General features: G+C 38.0%; 1 protein-coding gene across 2 annotated transcripts in view; it reads right to left on the reverse strand.

Annotated features, from left to right (window-relative positions):
* Positions 1-17,488, reverse strand: part of UVRAG (UV radiation resistance associated) — a 307,325-nt gene that overhangs the window by 133,464 nt on the left and 156,373 nt on the right. For both annotated transcript variants that reach the window (XR_007120854.1, XM_047690725.1), the window contains exon 8: positions 13,887-14,013. Coding sequence is in view for 1 of the 2 variants with exons in the window: in XM_047690725.1 (XP_047546681.1) it covers positions 13,887-14,013 (127 nt within the window). In the remaining variant the exon portion in view is untranslated. The remainder of the gene's footprint in view (positions 1-13,886; positions 14,014-17,488) is intronic.

The raw sequence follows: 17,488 nt of genomic DNA on the forward strand, positions 1-17,488 counted from the left end.
TTTTTCTTCTTCTGAGTTAATTTCTTCTCAATAACATTTTGTTGGTGGTATTGGGTGGGGGGAGAGATAATGATGGTTTTTTTTTCATTTTTGTTTTTCCCTGTCTCAAAAATTTTGATTGAATACTCACCATCATGTGCAACAGAGAACACAGAACAATAGAGCAAGAAAAGAGCATGCATCTTCTGCTGTTATGGGAATTGCATCAATACAATTAGGAACTGGGCTACGTTCGAGTTTTGTGGTTGCTGTTTTGTTGTTACCTTCAGTGTAACGCATTCTTCAAATTTCCTCTAACTCCCCCTTACTGGAGGTGGTGATGATGGTGGAGATGATCTGCGGGAGGCTTTTGCTCAGTGAACCTGTTCCACACTCAGATTTGGGTATTCCATGTAAACCCGCACTGAAACAAGAGCGAGTCACTCCTCAGATGGCACACTGTGGTGGCTCTCCAGCCTGGTTGGGGAGGAGAGCAGAGTTTTTCTTTCATCTTGTTTGAGTTAAACAGACCCTGTGTCCTTAGGTATCAGGTAGGGCTTTCTCAATGATACTGTCCTTCCCTTAGGGATAGAAGGTTTCTAACAGTCCAGGTGCAACAAGGTTCCTGCCCCACCCTTAAGGGCAATGTTTTCTTTTTTTTTTTTTTCCTCCAGTCCTTCACCTATTCCAAGGGGATTGCAGGGCTTAACAGCTCCTCCTCCAGAAGCTTAATGTTTTTGTTCTTAGAGAAGAGTTGTGCTTTCTAACAACAGTATCCACTCCCATCCCTCTAGACCTATACCACACCAAGGGAGGCTTTCTACATCTTCTACCCTGTCTCCAATCTTGTGAATATCCAGTGTAGATTCACACAGAATAAACTATACACAGGTGTGAACTGCCTTCTAGTTCCTATATAGTCTTACAGGAGTGCGGACTTAGTGGTTAGCAATTTGTTAAAAATTATGACTAGGGGCGCCTGGGTGGCTCAGTGGGTTAAGCCGCTGCCTTCGGCTCAGGTCATGATCTCAGGGTCCTGGGATCGAGTCCCACATCAGGCTCTCTGCTCAGCAAGAAGCCTGCTTCCCTCTCTCTCTCTCTCTCTCTCTCTCTGCCTTCCTCTCCGTCTACTTGTGATCTCTCTCTCTATCAAATAAATAAATAAATAAATAAATCTTTAAAAAAAAATTATGACTAAATTATTTCGCCTTCTTAGACAGTGGCCCAACTTCCCCCTGTGCTCTGCCATTAGTGAGTGAGCCCTCATATCCTGTCTCATCTTTTCTTACGTATCAGGCTCCTTGGTTGACCTGTAATCTTAGTTCTTTAGATTCAAGAAAAGTTGAGTTTGTACATTACCCAGCTTTCTCTTGTTGTCAGAGTTGAAATGAAGTTCCTTCTACCTTTTTACATCCTAGGCAGGTGCTAGAAGTCGAATCTGATTCTTTGTATTTTCTGCTCCTTTTGGGTCTGCTATTCTGTTTGTTCAACTTGGGCTAGTTCATACTGTTTTCCTCAAATATATGATGACCCTTGGTTTTCCCTTCAAACCCATGAACGGGGGTGCCTGGGTGGCTCAGCTCAGCTGGTTAAGCCTCTGCCTTTGGCTCAGATCATAATCCGAGGTCCTGGGATGGAGCCCTGAGGCAGGCTCCCTGCTCAACAGGGGGCCTGCTTCTCCCTCTGCCTCTGCCTATGGCTTTCCCTGCTTTCCATGTATGTGGCTCTCTCTCTCTCTGTGTCAAATAAACAAATAAAATCTTTTAAAAAATCCATGGACAAGCAATTAAACTGATTAGTACAGGCAACTAGTGTAGATTTCTTTTGAAGCTATAAAGATTTATTTACATGAAAGGCATTATTCCCAAATGCCAACTCAGTGTAAGCGGGTAGGTCCTATTGACAATTGGGCTTTCCTTCCAAGTATATATGCCATACTGGAAGAAGGTAGTACCTTTACGTTTAAACCACCACAACTGTCAAGTAAGGAGAACTTCACTTTGGGATTGTGTTACTCTTAGGCATTTCACTTCTAAGTAGAGCTGCCTTTCATGTTTTCCCTCTAGGTCAAGTGTAAAAGTCCAGAGCCAGGCTCTGTTCCACCTTCCAATGCCAAACCCTTGTACCATGGGACCTAACTAGGTCAAGAATCCATTATGTTTAGAAAGCAGTTGGAGCAAGTATTATAGGAAGTTACTCCAAATTCACAGAGAAAAGAAAATGAGCTAGTAGGCCCAGCTACCTGAATTATTGCTCCATCATTCCTGATTTCTATACTTGGAAATTCCAAGTTGAAGTCTCTGAGAGTTGTACCAAAAACCTTTTCTATTTGTGTTAAATGCTGCAGTTTTTCTCTACTCCAGTTTATGCATCAAAACAATCATATCTATGTAGTGTTTTTGAGAACTGTGTCAAAATCTTTGCTATTCCATTGGTACCCTCTGTTATTTTCACCACGACCACTGGTTCATTCTTTATGCAAGTATCTTTACGATCTATCACTGGGTCCTTGAGAGGGAGAGAGAGAGAGCAAATGCATATGCTTGGTTTACCATATTCCAAAATGGCTTTCTGAAATGTTTGGCCCTTTCCATGTACACACTAACATTCCACTCCACTAGGAAGATGGCTTCTCTGTTCAGCAAGAACTCCAGTCAGATGCTTAATTTTAATAACCAAATGTCAATGCTGTTTCCTGAAAATCTAATAGCTAAAGAATATGAATCTTGCTTCCATCGGCAAAACAAAACACAGACTCTTTGGGCTCTCTCTCACCAGAGAGTTTGGTCTCAGACTGGACAATGGCCAGTTCCTGTTAAAATTAAAGTTAAAACCAATAAACCGTCATTCTTCTGGGTTCTCTACATCAAGTCAGATGACCAAAAAGCAATATACTTGAACTATTTTAGTTTCCTTCCCTGCAGAATTGCCTTTTCTGTACTATGATTTATGATGCTGCCCTTCTCAAGGGTTAACAGATATTTCTTGCTGTAACTTTTGCAAAATTGCAATTGACTATATTTCATTATGGTATTTAATACACTGCACAGAAGAAATTGCATGCTAAATTCCTCTCTGAATTTAGTGCCAATAAATTTTTTTTCTCCCTAAAGAACTTCCTTCTAACATGCAGTGGGAAGCAGTGGATTCCTTTCATAATTCTACACAATTGGCTTGATGGCTAACAAGGTCAGAGCTCATTTTAGTGTTTCAATAAAATAGGCAGATCCTACGGGAGGCAGAGTACTATACTGGAAAGCCCCCGTACTCAGGAAGCAGAAAGACCAGGGTTGAAATCCTACATATGCTACTTTCAGGACTCTAGACAAGTCTCAACTTCTCTGAATTTCATTTTCCTCATCTGTAAAATGGGCATTAATTTCACTTTTGTTCAACATTTTCATTCTCTCAACCTGCTCTCATGAAGCTCTGAGTGGGTAAAGAAAATTACACAATCAGTCTGATTGATTCTACTTTAAACATACAAGCACAGAGCCTTCTAGGCACACTGTCCACTATCAATCCTACTCTAATTCCCTCAATGTGCTTTCCCACTCTTGGACCTGACTACTCCACACATTCCCCTCAATCCGTAAACAACCTCTAAATTGAATACAATTGTCTCACCTTGTACCATCCTGAAATAATCAGATGCCTTCACAGTCCTACCCACTACCTAATATGGAAACCTGCCCCTGTGCCATTTTCTTAGCCTTCTCCTGTTCAGTGGGTAAGGCAAATAGCTTCATTTATATAAACTCCGAATTTCTTTTCATTCCAACCCATGTCAGTCACACTGCTCTCTTCCTAAAAAATTATGTTCCAGCTACAGTGGCCTCTTTTCTGTTCCACAGTCCAAGCCCTTTCCAAGCCTTTTCACTTGCCGTTTCCTCTGTTTTTCCAGCAATTCTTACCTTCAAGGCTGAGCTCCTCAGGCAAACCTTTTCTGAGCAATCTCTGCAGAAATGGTCTCCCACAGTTATCGTCTATCATCATAGTTTGTTTTTAGCACTTGTCACAACCTGATATTTACTTTAGTTGGTTTCTTGTTTCTTATGTTACCGACTAGGTAAGTATCCAAAATTGGAAGTCTTAATTAATTCTTCCTTTTTCTCTCTTTACCCCAATATCTGCTTTTCCTCCAGCATTTGTCTTTGTTTAATCATCTGGCCAGTTGTCAAAAATAGAAACTGGAAACCATCCTAAGTCCTTCTCTCCCTCTCTCCTCAAACCCACCAAGCCATTAACAGAGGAGTCTATCATCGAAATATTCCTGGAACCTATACACTCCCTCCTCCCTTTACATTGCCAATCTGTTTTGATTTTAATTATGGAAGACTTAGATTATTGTAATAACTCCCCAACAGTTCTCCATCCTCAACTTTTCAAAGAGAACTTTCTAAAATATACGTTTAATTCCCAATCTGTACTGTAGTCCTCAATATGGTTTCATCTACCTTTTGTCTTTGAGAAGCTTGCTTAAGTTATTTCAGTAGATCCCCAGCCCTTTCAACAAAAACGTTTATGATTAAGGCATTCCTTACCCCTGTGGCTTCTCCTATGGACCCTTACTTAAATGTATCCTTAGCTGTAGCTTTACTAGAATTACCTACAATTCTCTAACCTACCTCTATGCTTCTGTATAAAGTGTTCCCTCTATCTGGGAAGTATTCTTCTAGACTCAACCTAAGGGTCACCTCCTTTACCCGGTGCTGACTTTCAGATACTTACCTTCTGTGCTCCTATAACATCTTCGAAATATCTGTGTCATATACTTATCACACCTGTGATTACGTTTCTAACATCTTACTGATGCTGGGGTCGTTGTTGGTATTCCACAAATGATGACTAAAGAGCTTGATGAAGGTACACATGCATACACATACTCAGTGTTCTTCCTGTTTCCTTTACATGCTTTCTGACCTCTTCTAATCTCTGTGTTGAACCAGCCAATTGCAAAAGTATTCTTTGTAAATGCCACATCTAGCTTTTTGGAATTCCAGTAGAGAAAAATGATGGCAAGCCAAATGAAAATTCTGTCAGATGGCTTATTTCTGCCCATCTATACCTTCCATTACAAAAGAGGGAGATTAAAATATGATAGTTTACCTTCCCTACAATCCAATTAGGACATTACTGGAATAAATAATTATAAATACATGGAAACAATCATTCTGAAAAGAAAACCTGAAGTTTACTCAGGACCCAGATTTGTCCTCCCCACTGCCAAGTTCTCTGCTTTCACATGCTACATACAATGTCAACAGCTCAAAGTAAAGAAACTTTAATAGCATAAGCCCCAGGGAAAAACTGTCCTCAGGTTCAGAAGTTTTTGAAAGGCAAATATTAATAATTTTGAAGGAAGTCTGCTTAGGAATTTCTGTCAGACGGCTATAAAAAAATCAGAACATATACACAGACTAATAAAATTTAAATTCTGCTATCATTACAAATAAATATATCTTGAATTATAAAGTCAGTAAGGTGACTTTTCAATTTGTGACCTTATGATGGAAGAGGAAAAAACTGTTACATAATACTTAATAATGTCTTTATAATTTCAAATAGAAATCAATAACCTTTTAATAGAAACTGGAGCCTCAATTTAAAAATACTGTGTGATTCTTCTTTTATGAGAAAAAAGCACAATACTTTACCGACCAAAAAGAAACTAATTAAGTAGAACTAGGTACATAGCTCATCTTACTCAAATTTATTATAAAATAAATAACTGGAGTGCCTTGGTGGCTCAGTTGCTAAGCATCTGCCTTTAGCTCCGGTCATGATCCCAGAGTCCTGGGATCAAGCCCTGCATCGGGCTCCCCGCTTAGCAGGAAGCCTGCTTCTCCCTCTCCCACCCCCCGCCCCCGCTTGTGTTCCCTCTTTCACTGTGTCTCTCTCTGTCAAATAAATAAATAATTTAAAAAATTATAAAATAATTAAATTAAATTTAAAAAAGAAATGATCATAATTGATGGAAACTCCATATAAAACATTTCTTATTTTGGCAATAAAGGATCAAAACTTTCTATTTACTGAAATTACCAAGAGGATTTTTTTTTTTAAAGATTTATTTATTTATTTATTTGACAGACAGATCACAAGTAGGCAGAGAGGCAGGCAGAGAGAGAGGGAGGGAAGCAGGCTCCCTGCTGAGCAGAGAGCCCAATGTGGGGCTCGATCCCAGGACCCTGGGATCATGACCCGAGCCGAAGGCAGAGGCTTTAACCCACTGAGCCACCCAGGCGCCCCACCAAGAGGATTTTTTTCCCTAAATCTCAGCAATGAAATCTGACATAACTGACTTCTACACACTACATTACTAAAAGAATGTGCTTGTTTTTGCTCTTGCTTAGCAAAATGAATTGATGATCTTTAAAACAGAAGGTCCCACCACATGCCTTCCCAGTTAATAAACAACGTCTATAGACACATATACACACTTAGGGTCAGAGAATCTCTCTTGCTCTCTATTTTTGTACCTTTCATTGCTGGGAAATACATTGTTGGTACCAAACTTGGAAAAATAAAGAGATTTGTAAAAAAAGGTTAACAGATTCCGCTCCTTTTTGCCAATCTTAACTTTCTGAGGTAAACAGAGTATTAGAGATGTAAGAAATCTGGACTGCATAATTCAAAATTTTTTGTTTGTGAAGAGAAGATAAGACCAAAAAGGTTGAATGACAAGTCTAGGGAGAAAAATGAGAGAATGGCAGATTTTTAATCCAGACCTCTTAATGAATTAAGATGTAACCAAATCAAAGACATCTTTGGGAAAAAAAAAAAAAATCACTTCACCCACCCTATAATAAAAAGGTATAGAGTAGAACAAAGTTCTTTATCTAATAGTCCACAAGCCAAATGGAAAACTAGCAAACCATTAGTCAATTTATCTGTTGGGCACATACTAGAGAAAGCAACAATATTTTGTTTCGTAGAAACAAGACAGGTGTTGGAGTCAGAGAAACCTAAATTTGAATTTGGATCTGCTCTTATTTGTGACAAATGTCTCTGAGGCCCAATTTTTCTCATTTGATAAAATGGGGGGAAATTATTATCTTGGGGCCCTTTTAGGAACTAAATAATATACCATAAGTGAAATATCTAGCATGTTATGGAATTTCAATAAAAGTCACTCACTTTTTAAGATTTATGCAGGGTTTAAATGAATGTATTTTGTAAGGTTTTAGATAATATGGAATAGTGACAAAAGCACAGAGTTTAGAGATAAAGGTCTAGGTCAACATCCCAAATTTGTTCTGAACTATCTGTTCATAACTGGCCCCAGTCACTTATCTTCTCAGTTATCTCATATATATGAAACAAAGATAATGATATTTGCCATACCAAGGTCTCAGGGATACTTTAAAGATCAAATACGATAATCTCTGTGTAAGCACTTTCTAACTATAAAGTACCTTATATACGTTATTGTTACTATCAAGAAAATTAACTGCATTAAAAAATAGCCACTTCCTACAAAGCTTAGAGAACTGTGCTTTTAAAAAGTTCATATCACTCCCCAGGCACACTGAAGAGTTCTTAGATTTTGTCAACATTTGTAAAATGTGTTTAAATTATAACCTAAACACATTTCCCTAAGACCAATGTTTCATACCATTTTCTAAACCAAGTTTCAGGCAAACTAATTTAGATGGAGTGTTGCTTTTCTAAGATTTGGGGGTTGAGGCAACAGACACTGTAAGCCAACATATAATTAATTAATGGAGAGATTATTTGGTTTAAGACACTAACGAGAAGAAATCTGTTTTTTATTAACATCATAAGTTAAATGACTAATATCTGCCAACAATGAAAATGCATCCAATAATAAACATTAATACTGAACGGATCAGCTCATGGCCCATCTGGAAGTTGCTGTAGAAAAGTTGAACACCACAGCCTTTGAGGAGTGAGAAGGGGAAACTTACAGGTGTGGAGTAATGAGGCCCCTCAGAGCACGTGGCCACTCAGCAAGTCAGCAACATGGACAGAAATTATCTTTTTGCTTCTTCCCAATATATCATCCTACTGCAATAAATTTTTATAAACAAAAATATAAAATATATAATAGGCACCTGGTTTCTCCCAAATGTTCACACAAATTAATCCCTATGGCACTGCTATGAGCTGCTATCCTCACTACACATATGTGTAAAAAGTTGCAGAGTTAAGTAATTCCTTTAAGATCATTCAGAAGAATCAGTAGCAATGATTAAATATCATATATTACTGACTTTGTATACTAACTGCACTCTTGGGCTGAGAACCAAGTGCCTGGATAAGCACCAAATTCCAAAAAGAAGTCATAATATGTAAGAAGTCAGTAATATTCATTTTAGCAAGTCATTTCACAAATGATTAGCAAACATGCTAAATCTAAGCCACAAGCACAGGTGACAAATACATTTTCCCCTTCGTGTTACCAATACCAGTGACTCAGGTGTTTTTAAATATTTTAACCTGACTCAAGATTCATTAAATAGTTCATTCAGTGTAAGCATGCAAGAATATGGTTCAACACAAATGTTCTCCCCAAATGATAATAAATATGTCTCTGATTACCTAGCACAATCACTCTGAAGAACAGCGGTCCCCACCAAGTAGAACAAGATCTACTGGTACATAAATCTGGTTATCTGTATCCAGCCACCCCTTCTTTCCAATCCCCCACCCCCACCCTAGTGCAGACCACCACAGTCTATAGCGATACACAATGGCAGAAATTTTGCAGCCAACAGCAGCACTCTTTCTCCTCTTTATGTTTGAGACCAAGGTGTTAGATCCTAACCTTTCAATGATTCCAAAAGTTCAGGAAAATACAAAATAATACTCATCTCAAAAGTTTGTATAAAAGTGGGGAGAAAGCTCCTGCAATATAGAGTCAGTGTTAAAAATCAGTAATTCTGACCCATCCTGGCAAATATTTAACTTTGAGCATTTTCATCCTTTATTTCCATGATAAAATGGAGATACAAGAATGTGCTAATTCTGGGTGCCTGGGTGGCTCAGTAGGTTAAGCCTCTGCCTTCTGCTCAGGTCATGATCTCAGGGTCCTGGGATCGAGCCCTGCATCAGGCTCCCTGCTCAGTGGGGAGCCTGCTTCCCCTCCTCTCTCTCTGCCTACCTGTGATCTCTCTCTCTGTGTCAAATAAATAAATAAAATCTTTTTTAAAAAATGTGCTAATTCTGATTTGACTGTCAGAATTAAAACAGTAGGACAGATATCTACAAAATCCTATAATCTTCCTTTGCTGCAGAGTTAGGCACCAGCAACTCTGAACACAGGCTCCACTCTAACTTGCTTTGTGGCTTTGGACAAGTCCTTAACCTCTCTGAGACTCAGTTTCCTCATATGAAAATTGAATAATAATATATATTTATTATTAGGATAGTAAGAATACCCTTAATTAATAGGACTACAGGTAAAAACCAAATAAGATAAAGAATAGGGGTGTCTGGGTAGTTCATCGGTTAAGCATCTGCCTTCAGCTCAAAGTCATAATCCCAGGGTCCTGGGATCAAGCCCCGCATTGGGCTCCCTCCCTACTCAGCACAGAGTCTGCTTATCCCTCTCCCACTGCCTGCCACTCCCCCTGATTGTGCTCTCTTTCTCTCTCTAGTGATTAAGTAAAATCTTAAAAAAATAAGATCAAGAATAGAAAACACAAGTCATTGCCTCAGTAATGAATAATCTATAAATATAAGCAATTATTTTTTTTTCCAGCATAACAGTATTCATTGTTTTTGCACCACACCCAGTGCTCCATGCAATCTGTTCCCTCTCCAATACCCACCACCTGGTTCCCCCAACCTCCCACCCCCCGCCGCTTCAAACCCCTCAGATTGTTTTTCAGAGTCCATAGTCTTTCATGGTTCACCTCCCCTTCCAATTTCCCCCAACTCCCTTCTCCTAACTCCCCTTGTCCTCCATGCTATTTGTTATGCTCCACAAATAAGTGAAACCATATGATAATTGACTCTGCTTGGCTTATTTCACTCAGCATAATCTCTTCCAGTCCCATCCATGTTGCTACAAAAGTTGGGTATTCATCCTTTCTGATGGAGGCATAATACTCCATAGTGTATATGGACCACATCTTCCTTATCCATTCGTCCATTATTATTATTACACTCAGTCTTTTTTTTTTTTTTTTTTGAGATTTAATTTATTTATTTGTCAGAGAGAGAAAGGGAGAGTACAAGCAGGGGGAGCATCAGGCAGAGGGAGAAGCAAGCTCCCTGATGAGCAGGGAGCCCAATGCTGGGCTCGATCCCAAGACCCCGGGTCCATGACTAGAGCGGAAGGCAGACCCTTTACCTACTGAGCCACCCAGGCACTCTTACACTCAGCCTTTTAAATGGGATAGAAATCACTGTTTATCATTCCATCTGTTTACAGGCTGATGACAGACTTCCTGGGACTTCACTCTATCATTATAAGAAAAAACACAATTGAGAACATAACAGGAGAACTCTCCCTATCCTTTTACCATATGCTGTTAATAATATACATTCCACAGGCTTTACTTAGCATATCTTTGGTAAAATGTAGTATTATACAGTATTATACAATGAGAGTTTTAGAATCAATAGATTTGAATCCCAACATCACCTGTCACTACCCGTGTGAACTTAAGAAAGGTATTTAATGTCTCTGACCCTAACTGTAAAATGTCAATAATAATAGTACTTACCTCACAGAATTATTGTGGTGATTAAATAACATCATATCTATATAGTGGTAAGTATGGCAACTGAAACATTATAGCTATCAGTATTATTACTTCTCTTTTTAGAAAATGGCAAATGCCCTGAACCCCTCTAAAATGCTATAGTGTTCTCATTTTTAAAATTGATGACCCTACAAAAAGATGTGCAGAAATACATGCTACAGGTAACAGGCAATTTGAATATAATAAAAATTCCACGCCACCATAAGAACTAAGTCTTGCTACAGAAGAGAAGACCTCTTAAAGCAGGTCTTGTATGTACACAGCTAGCTAGTTATCTGGAGTCACTCAACAGAGATTGTGGAAATACACTCTGCTCACAATGTCTCACAATTTAAGTAGCATTATCCCATCAGAGTCTCATGTCTCAAAATCAATATGCAAGCTGTGTTGCAGCGCAGATAACTTTAACAAGCACTGCCAAACAATATATAGTATTTTTTTCTATAGTGTTTCACATGAGAGTATCAGTTTTCCCAATGAATGCTAAGCTAGAAGGTACAGAAGTCTTTATTCTTTGGCAATAAGCCCACGACATTAGACTGACAACCATGAATAGGATTCATTCATTCAATAAATATTCATTCAATGCTTACTGAGTCCAGGCACTGCACCATGCCCGAAGAATGTAAGTTTTTCACACAGTACATGGGCAAGGTCTCCCCTCAAAGATCTTAGCGCCTAGAGGAGGGGATAAACTAATAATTAACAATGCTATAATGGACACAGGATGCTACGGAAACACATGGTAGTACATCTAACCAAGGGGGCAGAGGCAGGAGAAGGGAAAGGGAGCCAGTGAAAAATGTCCTGGGGAAAGTAACATTTAAACAGTGGCTTAAATGCAGGCAAGACAGACTGAAGCATATTTAAGAAACTAAAAGCTTTTTACAGCTGAAACATTCAGACTGACATGACATTGTAAGTCATGCTGAGTCGTGATGTAGGAATCTGCACATATAATAAAAATCAATACCACTTTAAAACAATCAGTTCTATTTCTACACATCAGCAAGAAGGAGAACATAAAATTTAAACATTTATAATAGTATAATAAAACATCAAAAAATAGAAATAAATTCAATGAATTATGGGAAACATCCATGTATTAACAATTAGTTTACCTTATTCATGTTTTGTAAAGATTTAATAAACAAAGGAATATACCATTTTCTTGGGTTGTAAGACTCAATATTGTAAAGATGTCCATTATCCCCAATTGTATTGATAAATATATTAAATGTAGTCCCAATCAAAATACTAGCCAGATTTCCTTTTCTGTGTGGAACCATATGAAAATGCAAAAGGATAGGAATAAGCCAGTTATTGGTCATGCTAATGGCCACAGACTCTATTTATATGAAATGTCCAGAACAGACACAACCATAAAAACGAAAAAGTAGATTTCCATCCTTGCAAAGATGAAGAAAGGTGATCTTGAAAAGGAACAACTAAGGGGAAGAACTTTAACAGATATAAAGATCAATTATAACACGAGAGAAATTAGAACATTGAGATAATGGCAAAGGAACAGGCAAATGTATCCATGGAACAGAGGGCCTACAACAGACAGGTAAGTACATGGCCACCAGTTTATGACAAAAATGAGCCTGCAGTGCAAGGGAGAAAGGTTTCCAGTAAATGATAGTGGGTCAATTGAATATTTGTATGAAAAAATGAATCTTATTAACATCATACACAAAAAAACAAATCCTGATGAATTACAAATATAAATATAAAAAGTAAAATAGGAAAGCACTTCAAAAAATATAGAATAACACCTTTATGACATTAAAAGCAGCAAATATTTCCTAAATTGGACATAAAAAATCTTAACTATAAAAGGAAAGATTGATAAAATGGAACTTCTATTCATGTAAAGGTATCATTAAAGAAAGGGTGCCTGGGTGGCTCAGTCAGTTAAGGGCCTGCCTTCGGCTCAGGTTATGATCCTGGACTCCTGGGATTGAGTCCCACATTGGGCTCCCAGCTCAGCAGGGAACCTGCTTCTCCCTCTGCCTCTCCCCCTGCTTGTGTTTTGTCTGTCTCTCTCAAATGAATAAATAAAAATCTTAAACAAAAACCAAACAGAATGAACTGGCAAACCACAGAATGGGAGAATACATTTTTAAATGTATATTTCAAACAAAGAAACCTTATCTATAATATATAAAGAACTACTGACCCTCTCCCCCGCAAAAAAGATGGGAGGGGGCAGGTGAGAAGGTCCTGGCAGGAAGACTTCAACAGGTACTTCACAAAGGAGTGTATCCCAGTCAGCAAGAAACATAAAATAGTGTTCAACTTCATTAGTTTTCAGGGACATCAAAATTAAAACTGTGAGGAGATACTACAACATACCCACTAGAAAGGCTAAAATACAAAAGACAGAAAGTTCCAAGTGCCACCAACAACACAGGACAAGAGAGCTGATACACTGCTGGGTGGAGAGGAGGTAAAATGGGCACAAGCACATCGGAAAACTTTTCAACATAATCTACTAAAGCTGAAGATATGCCTATCTTGTAACTATGTAATTCTGCTCCTAAGTTTATATCCAACAGAAATGCATAAAAAATCTTCATTAAGAAGCATGTATGAGAAAGCTCATGGAAGCATTAACTAATACTTCCAAACTAGAAATTGCCAAAAGCCAGAATTAATAAATTCATATCTATATTTGCACAATGGAATACTACAGGCAGTAAGAATGAACTAAGACTATGCAGGTTAGGATGAAACTTACAAACAAAATATTGAACAGAAGCCAGCACATAAAATGTACATATTATATGATTTTATTTGCATAAAGTTTAAGATGAAGCAAAACCTATTTTGGTGTAATAAGTCAAGGTAGTGGTTAGTCTGGCTGGAAATATCCTAAACAGAAGGGAACACGAGGAAGCTTCTGAGATTCTGGGCTCCTTGTAATGCCCTATTTCCCAGTGGAGATGCCGCCTACATAAGTGTGCTCATTTTGAAATTTTGAAATATTGTGTGGGTGAATGTGTGTGTATCTTTGTACACCCTTCTGTATCACCTTCAAAATAGTTCCAAAAAATTTTTAGAATTGTATCACCATATTTGTACAAAGATTACTATTTGAGCCTATGAAGAATGAAAAAGGAAAACTGAATGTAGAGGTTAGGTTGTTTTTATGGTATTTTTACTCACCTTTATCCTGTAATGCAATTTGTTGCTTATGCAGTAATGCCACCTCCCGTCCCAAAGCTTTCTTCTGTCTTTCCAGTTCATTTCGAAGCACCAAAATTTTTAATTGCAAGCACTCACTTTGTTTTCTCTAAATAATTAAAAAGCACAGGTAAATTTATGACTATGAAAGTCATGACTATGAATAATTATACATTCACAGTGTCTTCAAATTAATAATGATGTAAAGCACTTTAATATTCATCTAATTTAAAGATCTCTTGAATAACTTAATTATCTGCACCGGCCATTTTAATAGAAAGAACACAGATGTAAGCAGAGAATAAACCTAAAGTCTGGGGACAGGGGTTTCTAAGAATCCAAAAAGCACTACAAAATATCTCAGACCTCTTTCCCGAGATCACAATATAATTAGACAAAAATTCATTTTTAAAAAATGGAGTTCTCAAAAACTTAAACATAGAGATACCACAGGAGACCCAGCAATTCTACTGCTGGGTACACACCCAAGGGAACTAAAAATATGTCCATACAAAAACCTGAATATGAATTTTCATAACAGCATTATTTATAATAACCAAACGGAGGAATCAATTCAAATGTCCATCATCTGATGAACCAACACAAAATGTGGTACATCCATACAAAGGAATATTACCTTGCAATAAAAGAAATGAAATAGTGATGAATGCTACAATATGGGTGAACCTTGCAAACACTACACTGGGGCGCCTGGGTAACTCAGTCAATTAAGCATCTGTCTTTGGTCATGACCTCAGGGTCCTAGGATCCAGCCCCATTGTCGAGTCCCTGCTTAGCAGGGAGTCTGCTTCCTCCTCTCCTTTGGCTGCTCCCCCTGCTTGTGCTCTCTTTCTCTCACTCTCTCTCTCTCTCTCAAATAAATAAATAAAATATTTTTAAAAAGAAAAGAAAACACTATACTAAGTGAAAGCCAGTTTAAAAAGGCCACAAACTCCATTTATATAGAATCCACAGAAACAAAAAGTAGATTTCCATCCCTGCCAAACTGAACCAAGGTGCTCTAATATCCCACAGATTTCAGAGAAAGTCAACCAGGGACCTGGGGCTTTCACCCCTTCCAGGTGATAACCATCCACAGTATCAGTGGACAGCACAAGCGGAGCCTGATTTACAAAAATAATGAGATACTCCTCTCCCTCCCAGCTGAGTGATACCAGAGGAGTCTTAGGGGAGAGTGAGAACTTTCCTTACTACACAGTGTTAAAAAGGCCCGTCTATTCAGCATGCTATTCAGTGGAGGCCATGTGGAGAACAATATCAAAGTATTCCTACACCTCTTAGCCAGGTCAGTAGCAGTGAAGGCCTAGTGGAGAGTGGGAACACCCAGTCCTGCTCAAAAGAATGCCCTCCCCCATACTCCTGCCACTTGGGTGTCAATGGAAGCTGCTTGAGGAACCTGAACCTTTATACCCACCTGGCAGTAATGAGATAGCATCTCTCCCTTCCCTATCAGAGAAAGAGGTATCAGAAAAATCCAGATCAAAGAGGTTTCAATAAGATCTAGAGACTCATAACATCATATCCAAAATGTACAAGTCTCAATTAAAAATAATTCAAGGGGCGCCTGGGTGGCTCAGTGGGTTAAGCCGCTGCCTTCGGCTCAGGTCATGATCCCAGGACCTGGGTTCGAGCCCCACATCGGGCTTTCTGCTCAGCAGGGAGCCTGCTTCCTCCTCTCTCTCTGCCTGCCTCTCTGCCTACTTGTGATTTCTCTCTGTCAAATAAATAAATAAAATTAAAAAAAAAATAAAAATAATTCAAGAAATTCAAGATACCAAGAACCAGAAAGATGTCAAAGTAAATGAAAAAGGATAATTATGAGATACCAATACTGAGGGGTGCCTAGGTAGCTCAGTCAGTTAAGCGTTTGCCTTTAGGTCATGATCCCAGGGTCCTGGGATTGAGCCCCACGTCCTGCTCTCTACTCAGCAGGGAGTCTGCTTCTCCCTCTCCTTCTGCCTCTGCTTGTGCTGTCTCTCTCAAAAAATAAATAAACAAATAAATGAAATCTTTTAAAAAGAGAGAGATACCAATACTGAGATGACAGACATGTTACAATTATCTGACAAAGACCTGGGAGCAGTTATCATAAAAGTGCTTCAATAATAATTAAGAACATCTGTGAAACAAATAAAAAAAAAGAACATCTTGATAAAGAAATACAAAGTCTCAGTCAAGAAATTGAAGACATAAAAAAGAATCAAATGGAAATTTTATTTCACTTAGCATAATCCTCTCCAGTTAAAAAAAAGGAAATTTTATTTTTATTTTATTTTTAAAATATTTTATTTATTTATTTATTTGAGAGAGAGACAGTGAGAGAGAGCATGAGCGAGGAGAAGGTCAGAGGGAGAAGCAGACTCCCCGTGGAGCTGGGAGCCTGATGTGGGACTCGATCCCGGTACTCCAGGATCAAGACCCGAGCCAAAGGGAGTCGCCCAACCAAATGAGCCACCCAGGTGCCCCCCAAAAAAGTAAATTTTAGAGCTGAAAATATCTTGAATAAAAAACTTAGTGAATAAGCTGAACAGCAGTATGTAGGAGACAGAGAAAAGAATCTTTAAGCTAGAAAACAGAGCAACAGAAACCACCCAATCTAAACAAGAGAGAGAAAACAGAGTGTTGTTAAAGGAAAAAAAAAAAAAAAAACCAGTCTCAGAATCTGTGCAACTATATAAAAAGACCTAATATTTGTAACATCCAGTACAGGGAGGAGAAAAGAAATAAAGCAGAAGTGAAAAAGTACTCACAGAAACGATGATGAAAAACTTCCCAAATTAGGCAAAGAAATACATCTACAAATTCAAGAAGTTAATGAACCCCCAAAGATAATAAATAAAATGGAGAAAATCACAAAATAAATAAAATCAAAAGCTGGCTTTTTGAAAAGGCCAATAACTTTGATAAAATTCTAGCCGGGCTAACCAAGAAAAAGAGAAAAGACAAATTAATATTATGAAGAATGAAAGAGGAGCCATCACAACTGATCCCATGGGCACTGAAAGAATAATTAAAGAATACTATAAACAACTCAATGGCCACAAATTTGATAACTTAGATGAAATGGACCAATTCCTTAAAGACAACCTACTAAAACCCATGCTAGGAAAAATAATCTGAAAGGGCTTATATATGAAATAATTAAATTAATAACTAATAGCCTTTTAAAATGTAAAGTACCAGGCCCAGATGGTTTCACTGGTGAATATTACCAAACATATAAGCAAATAACACTAATTCTTTAAACTCTTTCAAAATATAGAAGAACTTCCTAACTCATTCTAGGAGGCCAGCATCACCCTAATACCAAAATCAAACAAAGACATCACTAGAAAGGAAAATTACAGACCAATCTCTCATACACACAGATGCAAATTCATCAATAAAATAGGAGCAAATCAAATCCAACAAGTATGAGAAGAATTATACACCATAGCCAAATGGAATTTATTCCATGTATGCAAGGCAGGCTGAACATTCAGTAATCAGTGAAATTCACCATATAAACCAGGCAAAAAAGAAGAGTCATATAATCATACCAATACATGCCAAAAAAGCATATG

This window comes from Lutra lutra, chromosome 10 (genome assembly GCF_902655055.1).
Source record: "Lutra lutra chromosome 10, mLutLut1.2, whole genome shotgun sequence".
NCBI lineage: Eukaryota > Metazoa > Chordata > Mammalia > Carnivora > Mustelidae > Lutra > Lutra lutra.